Source organism: Phalacrocorax carbo, chromosome 4, assembly GCF_963921805.1.
Source record: "Phalacrocorax carbo chromosome 4, bPhaCar2.1, whole genome shotgun sequence".
NCBI classification, from domain to species: Eukaryota; Metazoa; Chordata; class Aves; order Suliformes; family Phalacrocoracidae; genus Phalacrocorax; species Phalacrocorax carbo.
The window spans coordinates 26,373,918-26,388,132 of record NC_087516.1 but is presented as its reverse complement, the minus strand read 5'-3'; the positions used below and the strand labels follow the sequence as shown (position 1 = coordinate 26,388,132).

Genomic DNA, 14,215 nt, shown 5'->3' with positions numbered 1-14,215 from the left:
GGGTAATTGTACAACCTCTCTCCCAAATTGGTAACAATACTTGTCCTGTTTTGATTCTGATGCTGTATGTGTGTGATGTTTATATTCATTATGTAGTTACTTAAAAATGTGTGTATCAAGCAAACTACATCAAGTAATTCATGAACTGCTCAGTACACTCTTCTTAGTAGTAGTCAGTCTCTCTGCCTTTTCACGTGTCGGATTAATTTAACATCTGGGCTCCTGGAAAATATTCTCAGAGTTGCTCGATGTAAGTAAAATAATACAAAATATGCTGTTTACCAGTGTGAATATAGTGGTAAACCAGAAATCTAAGACTTCTTTTCACATGATCTGGCAGTTGGCCAAACCTCCAAAGAAAAGCCCAGTTAGTTCCCAGGAGAAGGATAGCCAGTTAAACTGTTTGCCTAGTCACAGGGATATTACTGTACAGGCTACCATTGCTGTTCCTGTGTAAGCTTTACATCTCTTATGATACACAGAATCTTAGAACGGTTTGGGTTGGAAGGGACCTCTAGAGGTCATCTAGTCCAATCCCGCTGCAGTGAGCAGGGACACCTTCAACCAGATCAGGTTGCTCAGAGCCCTGTCCAACCTGGCCTTGAATGTTTCCAGGGATGGGGCCTCCACAACCTCTCTGGGCAACCAGAGGTAAAAGCAGTGTTTTACCACCATCACTGTAAAAAATTTCTTCTTTATATCCAGTCTAAGTCTACTCTCCTTTAGTTCAAAACCATTACCCCTTGTCCTGTCACAACAGGCCTTGCTAAAGGCCACCCTTCATCCACCTAGAAACCCTGGTCATTGGCTTAGCTGGGTGAGCATGCTATAAAGAAGGAGGCTAATAGTCATTGTCCCAAAGAACGTACAATATACTTTTCATAATCTTTTCTTTTGTCAACTTTTGGGGTTTTTTCTGAGTTATTCAGAGCCAGTTAGGTGTCTTGTCAGAGAATGTAGATTAGAGATAGAATTTGTAGTGGAAATCAGGCAATAAAATTTATTTTTCAGAAGTTTCTAACAGTACCAGCAAGGGAGTGCTACTTTTTGTTTTATGAACAGCAGCAGCAAACGCAAAAATCCATCAGCTCCTTTCCAGTTCATTTCTATGATTCACATATGCCTCTTGCTTAATTTGTGCATCTACTTCTGTCTAGCTACAACTGTGATAAATGTAGACCCTGGAAAGGACTTGTTTGCCATGAAGTGAAACCCCGCAAGAGGATGGTGTTCCAGAGTGTATGCTTCTGTGGTCAGAAAGCAGCCCCAGTTCTCAGGCTGGAGATGCTGCTGTCCCATTTCTACTTGTAGTCTTTTTCCAGTGCATAAAGAGCACTCCTGTGTTTAAGGCATATTAAAAGAGAGACCTTTGGCTGTTGTTTTGGTAGATTAAGCAAACCACAGTCTTCTAATGTCCCCTTACAAGAGAAGGCTTTTGAGACTCCTTTGGTAGCCACCTTTTGTACCTTTCCCATTTTGAATTATTTTGTTTAGTATGTCAGGGTAATCAGACCTAAGCGATCTATTTCAAATCACATTTAGTATTTTTAGCATTCCATGAGTTGTATTGCTGTTTTTTCCTTTCCTTGACTGGAAATACTACTTCTGTCATATCCTGCAATTGCATTTTCATTGTTTGCATGCACATAGTCTGTTGTTGGCTCATAATCTCTTTACAATTGCTTAATAAATGCCCATCTCTCTCTTCTCCTGTTGTTTCCAGCTGATAAGCTCTTAATAGCACAATGCACTAAGCATATGACCATTAAGCAATTATTAATTTTTGGTATTTCTGTTCTTCTCATATAATATCCTGTCCTGTACTGCCAGTCCGTAACTGTGGTCATTACGCTCCATTCCTACTTCTTGTACCACAGTTATTTATGGAAATAGCAAACACCATTCTCCACCAATAAATTCACTCAGGTCCAAAAGGTCCTCTCAGTTTAACACTTCAGGAAGGGGCTAAGGAGGCAATGTTGGGCTAAGCTTCATCTCTTCCAATGTCCTCAATTTCCATGTGGCTCAGTGTGATGCTGTTCTTGACACTCAGACAAATTGTCTGTCTTGTTCTTCCTTGTCTAGAGAGTTGATTATCTCATCAAAGGAAGTTTTTTGGTTTAGCAACATGATTCCCCTATTATGTGTTAACCCTGTTTTTCCTTAACGTTTATTCAGCCTTTCCGAATTAGGTTTGTATTATAAAATTCTGTTGATGTCAGCCTGTTGGATGTGTTGGCAGGATCTTCTTTCTTGATTATTAGGTTAACGGTTGCTAGTTTCTAGCCAGTTGGTATCCTCCTTGTTCTGGTGTTAGTTTGTGTGGGTGTTTGTTGTTGTTGTTGTCATCAGTTTTTTGCTTGGTTTTTTAAAAGAAAAGCAAAAGAACCTGTGTTGCTAGGTTTTGTGATTTCATTTGTCGGGTATTTAAAGATTCTAAATTACAATCATCTGGTCCTTCTGATTTGAATATTTTGAGATCTTTTCTTTTGTTTCTATCCACACAATAATTTCAATTTTTCATGTTTGTTTGGTGGTTCCGGCTGATAGATAGGACCATATCTGAGGGAGACCAAGACTTCTCATCCTAAATCTGCACCATTTAGAAGTATGTTTTTTTACCAGATACACAAGTCTGTGTATTTTGCTATATTTTACAATTAGATCTTAATCAAATAACATAATTTATTGTTAATAGCTAATGGCAAGGGTCACCCATAATACTACTTAAACCATGTGAGGAAGTAAAGTAAAAATGCTTTGATGGCAGAGTTGAAAATTGCAGCATTTGAATGTACTTTGATTTCAGCTTTCTCTTGACATCTCTCCCTGAGCTGTCCAAGTTCTAGAAGAGTCAGCTGGGTTCATATCAATTTGGGGAAGTTTTACTTCCAAATAACTTTTGTATATAATCTTAATACTGAAGTTAACTTCTAATGTTATTCCTGTAACAGTAAATGATACCACATTTTCTCAATTTTAAAATTTATTCTTTTGATGATTGCAAGTTGAGTTTTTAAATACTGACTATCCTTCCCTGTTCTTATTTGAAGCCAAGGGTGGTTAAGTGTTACTTTAGAATACTATGAGTAAGCTGTTGTAAGAACAGTAAAACAAATGCAACCTGCACACACCTTCCCCATGCTATGACTAGTTTGGAGGTTTGTGCTTGTCCTGCCAACTGCAGCAAGGCTTTCCAACCTCTGCCTGCTTCTTTCTCTCTGCAAGCACTGTTTTGAGTCTTTTCTGTATCGCCACTGATTACCCTGTCCTCTCTTTGTGTTTAGATAGCTCTCCTCCCTATAATACTGGAATCATCTGTATCCTTCAGCAGTAGCTGAGCTTCCTGATCCAACAAACCATGCACCTATATCTATGTGGTCAATAAGCACAAACCAGGATCCGAACAGCAAAAGTTAGTGTTCCTGTCTAAGGCTTCGGTCTTGCACAAGAGCCACATGCAGCTGAGTCGTGTAAGGGCAAGCTACTATGCTGATTTACTGTTTTTGAAAACAGGCTACATGTAAACTGCATATGAGTTGTGGGCAGACTGAACGCTTTGGCAACCTCTGGTGTATGTTTCAAAGAATTGAAAGGCTGACAGTGTCAGAAGAAGCCGCAGGTAGAGTTCATCTTGCCTCATTTCAGGCATCTGGTCACACTGACCTGCTTTCAGGGTCAGTGCAGAGAATAGGCTCTTCCAGGGCAAAACCGAGCTGGCATCTGTAGACATCTGTGCTTGAATTCAGTCATGGTGTGTGCATTTCTCTCCAACGGGTGAAAGGGTAGCCCAGAGTGACTGGCTTGCACAGTGCCATTTTTATGCAGCTGGATGGGCACCTCCCTGAAAGCGTCAAATTATTTAATTTTCAGTATGTTCATAATGTGGTAAGAGTGACTTAGCAGTCTTAATTTGACTGTTCTCGCTAGTTTGAACGAAGGCGTTTGCATTTTGGTACCACCTCCAATGTTATAATCAGAGCATTTCACTTAAGTGTTTGCAGAGCTTGGAAGAGTAAAATCTTGGTCTGATAATTAGAATTTCATTGTACGATGGCAAAAACGTCAATAATGAAAATTTCTAGAATAGTTTTAACACTTCTACTTTTGCAAGGCAACTAAAGTACCAGTACGTGATAATTTAATGGAGATGCATTAAATCAAAAGCAACATAGAATGAATTTAATCGTAAAAGTGCATAGCTGTATTTTGTTTACATTTGCTAGCAATTAGTGTTTAAATTGAGTACTTAATTGTTTGGAAAAGAATGGATGATGTTACATTAATATGTTTAAATAATACTGTTCTGTCTCCTGCTTTTTGCACAGAGGACAGTAACAATTTTCTATGGTGAAAGCTACTAAGTCTGTAGGGTTTTATATAATTGAATATTAGTGCTCTAGCCAGGGTTGTTTCAACTGTACAGCAAGACTTCAGTTAGACAATAGTACTGTAATTTGAAAAAGTAGTGAGTTCCTGTTTGGTTTAATCACTTTTTCCTGGAAGAAATACTGGCTTATCATGATAATAATGAATACCTAACTCTGAAATAACTACTGCATTCTGCTAGAGAAATATTTATGTAATGGTTGAATCAAAATGTTGGGAAATTGAGGTTCCTTTTAGACCTAAAATGAAAATCTTAAACAAAGAGGAACTGGAGTGGGGTTTTGTTTGTTTTGGGCTTTTTTGCAATTAAAATAAGGGTAGTTAGGATGGATCAGATGACATCTTGAATGTAATTTGCTTTAATAGAGTACCTATAATACTAATAACTACTTTAGTAAAGAAGATTTTCTTAATATGCAGATTCTTGGAAAAAGTAATTGTACTAAAATCTGTCTGGCAGTAGCAATTCATGTCTCTTCTCTGCATTGTATTTTTTTCTTCCCTCTCGTTCAATGAAATATTAACTACACTCTTGAATTTTTGGAGGCTTACTTGCTTTGTGATACTCCTTCATTGTTGCACTTATGTATATCACCAGTTACATGAGTGGTTTCCAGCTTCGGTTTAAAAATAATGTAAAACTTTATATTTTGGACCTTTAGCCTTTTGTATATGTAGAGGTTTTTCTCAGGTTTTAAGTTTCATTAGCAGATTCTTTTAATACATCAATTCTAGCTGTTAAAATTAATACTGGTGTTGCAGTGGTATGGCTAAAAACTTTAACAATGAAAATCCTTCTGAACCAATTATGAGCAGTTGTTCATAGGATGTTATAACTTCTTCATTACATGTTATCAATATTTGTTAGGCATCATGCAACTTACATACTGCCTTTTTTTCTTTTTCAAGTCGTCTGAGAAAGCCCCTAATTTGTAACAGGAAATGTAATGGTGTTATAGGAAATGTGCAAAGAGTGGGAACTATGACTACAGTACAACTTAAGAAAGATTTTGGGGAAGGGCTGGATAAGTATGTGCAATGTTAATACTAATATTTCTGTTGCTTCTGTGTATTCCTAGTAATACCAATCCAGGTGATTAGAAGTAACTTTTCTTTGTCAGACCTTAACACAGAAAAGAACTTGCAGTGTGTTGTGATTTCATTTCTTTGTATTATGGATGCTTTTGTGAACGATAGTCCTGGACCAAGACTTTGCATTAGATGTGGTATAAATGTGGGGGAAGGAAGGGAAGGTAGTTCCTGTCTTAGAGAAAACAAGATAATGGATGGCTGCAGAGAGAAAGACATGAGTACCCCAGGAAATCATGAAACGGTTGTTGATCAATGTGTTGTACTCGAGGATATGTGGTTCTGTCACAAATAAGTGATTTCATTGAACATGCAATATCTTGTACTTCTAAAGAGTTAAGTTGCTCACTTGATTGTTGCCTGATGACTAATTTTTCAATTGTGCAAGAGGACAAAAGTACCAGTCCTGTAACTGGTGAAACTTTGAGCGAGTTCTTGGCTTTCTAGCGAGTGAGAAGAGCCAAGCATCTATTGTATTTAATGTCTGGACTTTTTTTTCCCCTATTTTAACAGTTAATCTAGTATGTAGATTAGCAGGCGTTTGGAAGTAATTCTGTTGTGTAATACCTTAATCGGTACCAGTAGTTGCTTGGCTATAGACACTACTCCCAGGTTGTAGGATTTTAGACATAGTTAACTGCATGTATTCAAGAAATGTATAGAATTACTTTGTTGAACCATGGTGACGGAGTCCAACAAATTTATGGATTGTACTTAAATGCAAGTCTTTATTAATTCCCTTTTACTCAAGTCTTATATGTGTCCTGCTACTAGCAAGAATTTACATCGTGCTTTTAACTGTGATCTATAGCCCTGGGTAGCTTGTTTATATATGACTTATATTAGCTGCTTTATACCATACATTTTGTGTAGCCCATACATACAATTCATTATTTGTATTGCTTTGGTATCTGGGATCCTAGATAAAGACCAAGATAGTATTCTGTTCATGTTTTTGTGCATGCCGTGAACAGAACATCATGCACCAAAGACTTTATTATAAAACAAAAGACAACACACAAATGCAAGCAGATATGGGACTGTAAAGAAACAATGGAGGAAACAAAGATTACTATGTTAAATAGCAGTTGCAGCTTGCCAATGGCCCAATTACTGCCCAAGTGTTTTGTAATAGAAAAGAAATATCAAGGAGCGCTTTGCAGGGAAACAGAAAGAGGTTTTATGGATATTTGCTGGCAGTTTCCTCTGAATACAAGAGGAACACAGGAAAAACTGTAAGGCTGGTGTGTTTTCAAACAGGCAAGACAGTGCCAAAGACTAGTTTCATTACTTTAATCCTGGAATACCCTAACATTTTGTTATGGAATGGGAAAGTTGTGTGAGTTTTCACTGCACCATGCTGCATTACCTTGTCTGTTTTTTACATATCAGAGAAGGGATATATGCAAGATTTATGCATATTGTCATATGAGTATGAGAACCTGGAGGGATCTGAATCTGGGAGGGTATTCTGGTTATGAAGCTTATGATATGCATAGGGAGAAAGGAGACCAGGCTTATGAGAAAGACCAATGGATCACTTATATGTGTTATCTATAAAATTAGTATAAAGGCTGGAAGGAACTTTAGTGGGACAAGTTTATATGGTACAGATAGTTTATCATCAGTCTCCAGGGAAGGATCCACAGATCTTTTAAAGCATTCAGTAAGATTTATCTGAATTCCATGCTGTAAGTCACAGGCCATAATTCCTTGTTTTTTTAACTTTCCATATTGAAAGAATCTGATAGGTTCTGAAGAGTATGTAATATATATATATATTTTTTAATTCCAATGTCTAGTAAGGACAGGTGATATGTGACGCTGTAACAGACCGACCTGCGCTGTCAATAGAAGGATGGTTTTGTTTTTTCAGCTGATGTGTCAAAACGTAGCGTAAGAATATTTGTAGGGGAACAGGCAAGTGCAGGCAGAATTTGGGTTTTTATGGGCTGTAGCTGTAAAGTTCTCTTTTATTCAGGGTTTGGGTTTTTTCCTCTCTGTTTCCTTCTTGATTTTTGGTTTTGCTATAAGTTGCTTGACGAAGGAATGTACTTGTACATTTATAGAAATTGAGGAGGAGTTTTAAGTAACATACTGTAGGAAAGGTTGCTGTCAAACATTTATTTTAATTTGTAAGATCTACTGAGTTTAAAACTGGGTTCCAAAACTCAGGGAGGAGGTAAAGCTGAAAGACAGTGTTTTCATGTTGGAAGTGGGGGCATGCTTAATAAAGGAGGAACAACCTTAATATCATTTGAGTGACAGGATAACAAAAGAATTGTGGTAAGGGATATGTTTGTTAGCTGTGCGAGCTCAATCTTCTCTTGTGTTTTACTGTGAATATTCTAGAGGTGAATTTGACCAGTCAAGATTTATCATTCAGTGTTTTGTATCTCTCTAATGTGTGTAATGGGTATACTAAATCCTACTGGTATGCAATATGGCTGTGCTTCACAATTTTAACTCTAAAGATGCTCAAGTGACATGGAGGAATGGGACATAAAGACCGACTTGACTAAGGTCATACTAAGAATCTGGGGCATATCTTCCCATTCTGTGGTGATGTCCTAGAAGTCATCCTCATCCTTTAACAAACCCAATTCCAAAAGTTTAACCTGCAACTTTTTATTTATTCAAACTAAATATGCACTTTCAGTCTCGCCAAATAATTATGTTGAGATGTTTCAATTAACCAGTGTCATATAATAAATAAAAAGAAACAATTTTGGTGGCACTTCATAGGAATTAGTAGTTCTTAGTAGTGCTAGAACAAACAAGAAAACCACGTAGTTGATTTTTTTTTCATTATAAAGGTAAGGCTATAGATGCAGTTTTGAGTATGCAGAAAGACTATGTCTAATGCTACAGATCTAGTTCGCAGGAGGAATTAAATTCTCATCTGGTATCTAGTTTGTTTAAACCAGATAAAAGGATTGTGCGTATGTAAAATAGTTCTTGAGCTCTGTCCCTGATACACGCAGAGCATAACACCAGCCTCTTGGGCTCCTCTCAAGTCTTGGCGTAGCTCTTAAAACAGCTGCATTATACTGTGGCCTATACATTAGGCCAGATGGCTTGCAGCCCCTCGTACTGTCCGTACTGAGGCAAGTTCTCACTTTGAAGTGGTCTGGGGCTGTTTTGATGAAGAGGTGCTGCCATCTCCAACCTCAGCAGTGTGCAGCATTTTCTGTATTGCACCTCAGGTAAAGACTGGAAAAATAAGCAGAGCTGCAAAGTGTCTTAATTTAAAATACCAAGTTTAATAAGCCTTTAAGTATCAGATTAACACTTCTCTTTTTCTGATGTTTTTCCTAACAAAAAATTTGTAGTACTGTGATTATGCAGTGGAACACATATTGATAGCATTGCATCCTTTTAGAAAGTGTTGTTTAGTAATTAGGAATAAAAGCAGAAAGCACTCGAATGTTTGGTGGTTTTCCCCCTCCCCCCTGTGTTTTTCAGATGGTGGTAAAAACCTTCATGGATATGGACCAGGACTCGGAGGATGAGAAGCAGCAGTATCTCCCATTAGCCTTGCACCTTGCATCTGAATTCTTCCTCAGGAATCCCAATAAAGATGTGCGCCTCCTTGTAGCATGTTGCTTGGCTGATATCTTTCGTATCTATGCTCCTGAAGCTCCATATACTTCCCATGACAAACTTAAGGTAAAAACACTTTATAAAATAAAGGCTTTTCTTCCTACCTTATTCTCTTACTGAGGAAATCCGTGCCACCCCCCAAAAAAACCCCAAACCCAAAATCAAACAAAAAACCCCCAACTGAAACATTTTTTACTTGCATTTAGACTGATGTTCAGTTTTATTAGAGAGATGTTTCTTTAGTCCTGTGAGCCAGTGATGTATAAAGGAACACTAGATATCCAGTATCTGTGTTGGTGATAGCTTTCTGTCAGTGCCTAAAAAAGACAATTTAACGTTCATAGAACCATGAGTTTGTAAATGTGGGTAGATGTCACTAGTAAAGGGTTGTATTTTTACTATCTGCTGAATCAAGCTTGTAAACACTATTGTTTTTTGACAGGACATATTCTTGTTTATTACAAGACAATTAAAAGGCTTGGAGGACACGAAGAGCCCTCAATTTAACAGATACTTTTACTTGTTAGAGGTAACACAATAATTGTAACTTCCAGTAGATGGTATTTGCTATGTAAGCCTAAGAAATGTAATCAGTCTTTCTCCAGATGTGCCAGTATGCCTGGGAAATTTCTTTTATTTTGTAAATCGCACCAGACTCATTAAAGTTCAATGAATTGCTTCTTTTAGCAGTTATAATTCTGTTTGCATTTAATAAGTTTATGCAGACTATGGTTGAGAACATGTTAAAACGATTGCTATTCATTAACATTTAGCCTTTGTCTTACAATTCTATACGTGTTTTTTGTATCATGCACCCTTAAGGTTATGTTAACTCATCAAGAGAATTTCAAATGCTGATTAAAATGCAGATCTGCTTATATTGATAATGGGAGAAGTAATATAAGATTTTTGGTTTAAAAACATTAGAAAAAACTATTTTTGACAAGAAGTGTAGGGGAGTTATCTGTTTGCATTTGGAAATAGTATCTTGTTTGTAAACCTTTTATTGATGTTTAAAACTGTATTGTTTCATACCATGAAGAAAAAAGTATAGAAACATGGACTTAGATTAACAATTTTTGTCAATCTGCTTTTATTCATAAGAAGTCAGATTATTCTATATTTAGGGCTTTTTCTGGATGCATATTGCACAGCCTTTTTGTGTTGCAAGGTCTTTATATGCAAAGCAAATATCCAGTCTCTTTCCCCAAAGGGTTTACAATCTACTGTATAATATTTTTCCTTAAATAGAAAAAAAAAATGTAACTAACATGGTTATATTTATGTGACTTAATGTGAAGTTATAATATCCTGAATATCCTATTTTTGTTTTAGAATTTAGCTTGGGTTAAATCTTACAACATCTGCTTTGAGTTGGAAGATTGCAATGAAATTTTTATTCAGCTTTTTAGGACTCTTTTTTCAGTTATCAAGTAAGTTGAATTGCTTCAATTGTATTGAACTGTCAAAATATCGTCCGTTTCAGGAGTAGACTGAATCCTTGCATAGTAACAAAATAGATATGTCTGAATAGAACAAGTCTTTATTCCTCCAAATGAGCAGATAGAGGGAAAGCAAATGTATGAGAATTACTGACAATGTGGTGGGGTGTGTGTCTAAAAGTAGATGTGTTTTAAAATGTCTTGTCCATGTTACAACAGTGTACTTCATTTATCTACATTTGTATTTCCATGGTTGTTGCTCTTTTTTGTTCTGTTTCACTTCTTAGAGCAAAGCTAGGGTGTTCTAGGGTTTTGAAGCTTTCTGTAAGAGAGGAAAGGCACATAAAATAGTTTTGAGATGTGGAGAGTGTAAGGGAGGGCAGTGTTAGACAGTGTTAGACCTTGTTTCTTAACAGTACTGTTAGTATTTGTCAGGGTCTGAAAATTTCGTATTGATAATATTATTCTTTATCATCTTAGTAATAGCCACAACCAGAAGGTACAAATGCATATGCTGGATTTGATGAGTTCTATCATCATGGAAGGCGATGGAGTAACTCAGGAGCTGCTGGACTCCATTTTGATTAACCTCATCCCTGCACACAAGGTCTGCAAAGTAAAATATTACAGTAGTATATCATTATAACAATTTTTATTGCCTTTTGCTTGTTGTTTATCTCTCCACGCACTTTAGCCGTCACGACTGCTTCCCCCCTCACCCCCCAGCATTGGTAACAGTGGATTGAAAATTTCCTTTAGGAATTATTTGGTCACTTCATTAGCTTTGTCTAGATTATTCTGGATAAAGAGATTTTGCCTACTTGCCACCTCAGGAACTCTGTATTGAAACAAAACATTTTCAAGCATATGTAATAGAAGAATATTATATCTTAAGGGTTGTGGGTTGTTTTGGGTTTGTTGGTTGTTTGGGTTTTGGTTGGTTGGTTGGTTTTGGGTGGTAGGTTTTGGTTTTGTTTTTTTTTCTTTAATTGAAAAGATATGAACATCTGTGGTGGCTTGCTGTGCTGCCTCAGCTTGCCAGTCAGGCTCCCCTCCACATCCCTAGTTGTCCCCCTGCTTAAACTTTCCATTTAATAAAACCTAATTAGTACCTGAAGTGTAGTCCTTTTTTTTTTTTAAAGCTAGTTAGCTGGTTGCTTTTAGTGCTCCATATTCTTTTTATGAGTTACATAAACTTTCTGCCCTTTGCAGAGTTCAGTATCCCTTTAACTTACTTATAAGTGACACCCCCCACTCACCCCCACCCTCTTCCTAGAGGAGTCTTACATGAGCCCCTCCTAGCAGATTGCTGCTGTCTTGCAGAATTTGTCTTAGCCTGTCTACACAGCTCCCTTGACAGGTTTTTCAGAGACTCCCCCTTTACAGTCAGCTTCATTAACTGTCCCTGATGCTGTCCTTCTTGTTTCATTGTGCAACTTACTACCTGGTCACTGGGTCTGCAGTTGAGCTTTTGAAGTACTTTTACCATAATGGCTAAATAAACTTGAAGAAAGGAGAATAAACACAACTGCCTTAGCCGTGAAATGAGAGAAAGTGACATGCAGGCTGGTGTTGCGTTGCATTGACCAAGAAAATTCCCCAGCTAAAACACATGTGCTCCTTACTAAAAATTGTATGGAGAACAGTAAGTTTCATTTATGAGCTACAGTAAATGAATTGTACTCTGATTACCAAGTATGAGTTTCTGTTGTTCATTTATTAATTTAAAATAATGACAAAATGAAGGCAGCTCCATGTATGACACCATAATTAAAAGTTAAATTAGCACGTAAAAGTAGGAGTTATTCCTTTGGTTACTTGAGGAGGGAGAATTCATGAAAATGTATAGCACAGGAGTGACTAAGCTGTGGCCATTGCATTTACCTGTGAAATCTCAGCAACGGGTGTATAATAGTATCTGTCATCTGAGGTCAGTTTGCATTCCTTCTGTCACAACCATGAGATGGCAACAGCATTGTATCAACTCATTTTTATTGACATCAATGAGATGATGTCGTATTAAAACTGCTAATGGGAAGGGAGGCCTCAGTCGTAACAACAGAAAATAAGTATTTTTGAAAATACGCTGTTCTTTGTAAGTTGTTTCTAATCAATTACAGGCAGTAGAGATCTGGAGTGGAAATAGAGGAGTGGAGATGTGTATGTCAGGTGCTGGGTGATGCTATTAATGGTGAGCATTGCTCTGAGGATGCAAAGACCTGGTAAACCTTGTACAACTGAACAGTGTGTTGTGAGTACTTGGTGTAGGCAAAGTAAAAGTGAATATGATCCCTTAGCATTAACATTGTTAGCATAATCATATAATTTCGCCTACTGAAGGAAATTCTCAAGCAAGTGTCTGATAAACTTGGTGTAAATATTGGGAAGTACTGCATATTTAGTATCTCTTAGAGGAGTGGTGGCCAGTCCTTACTGGCTCTTGGCCATCATGACCGAGCAGATAATATGCCGTAGTCAGTGCTCAGTATGATACTTTAGTCAGTATTTTGGTGTGTTTTAACTTGTTTGTTTCCTGTCACAGCAGAACTTAACTGCTTTACCATGGTTGGGTGTTGTGGTTTGTTGGGTTTTGTTTGTTTGTTTGTTTTAAACCAAACACAAACAAACAAACAAAAACTAAACGAGAAACTTCTTTTGTCTGTTCTACCTAGCAGAGTTTGACTGCAACAATTATGTTCTCCTTTCATGAACAGATCTTCTAGGAAATTCTTTGATTTTGTTAATTGTTTGTCCTTAGGTATGTAAATCAGAAGCACTATAGCTTGAAAAGCATAGTTTATTTTCTTGTAGAGAACATACAGTAACAATACTTCTGTGTCTGTACAAAGCAAAGCAATTGAATACTAATCATTCTGCTATGACATAATAAAAGTATCGGTTTGGCTAGACTATTATACATAATGGAAGTTCGTCTTTGTAAAGGAGCTTTTGTGTTTTTGGTAATGTTTTCTATTCCTTTTGGGGTTTGGGGGGTTTTTGTTTGTTTTAAACTCTTAGATTGTGTAAGACAACACTGCAGTAAAAAAAGAGAAATATACCCGTACCTAGACATGAAGTAGAGTCTACTTCAGCATTTAAATTAAATTAATTTGTACCTGCATTATCAGTAAAGTGGCTTTACTGTATGTTATTCTGTTTGTGTGTGCTAATGTGGCTCTCCTCTAGTAAATCCAGGTTTTCAATAGCAGTATGGTATGTCACATTTTGCTTAGACCACCTATGGCATCAAACTGTAGTTCTTTTTATTGACTTTAAAACCAGTGCTATTTAGTGAATATTTTTCTTCACACTCTTACTATCAAGGTTATTCCTTAAAAACATACATTTCATGTATTTAAAATCTGTATTTTCTTCTGCATCCTCTACAGCATGGCCAATCCAGACCTTCAAGGGTTTTTTTTTTTTCTCCTAACAGATTGATTGTTTGTTTATTTATTAATAGTTGTTTATTTTATCAATATGTATTTATTTTCTAGCCTGCTTTGGTGTTTGGTTCTTTTGGGCATTTTTTGTTTTGTTTTGGTTTTTTTTTTAGCTCTGGTGAGCCTGTCTAGGGGAGGGAAAAACCCAAAACATCTTCATTACAAGAAATCTTTGAAGCTGTATTGAGGACCCAAATAAAATATATTTTCTATATGAGGTTGACAGTCCTTTAGTTTAATACAGACACA

At 36.8% G+C, this 14,215-nt stretch overlaps 1 protein-coding gene across 2 annotated transcripts in view; it reads left to right on the top strand.

Moving 5' to 3' along the window:
• Positions 1–14,215, top strand: part of PDS5A (PDS5 cohesin associated factor A) — a 92,725-nt gene that overhangs the window by 29,297 nt on the left and 49,213 nt on the right. For both annotated transcript variants that reach the window (XM_064449316.1, XM_064449317.1), the window contains exons 3-6: positions 8,944–9,147; positions 9,524–9,610; positions 10,417–10,514; positions 11,004–11,130. In XM_064449316.1, coding sequence (XP_064305386.1) covers positions 8,944–9,147; positions 9,524–9,610; positions 10,417–10,514; positions 11,004–11,130 — 516 coding nt within the window. The remainder of the gene's footprint in view (positions 1–8,943; positions 9,148–9,523; positions 9,611–10,416; positions 10,515–11,003; positions 11,131–14,215) is intronic.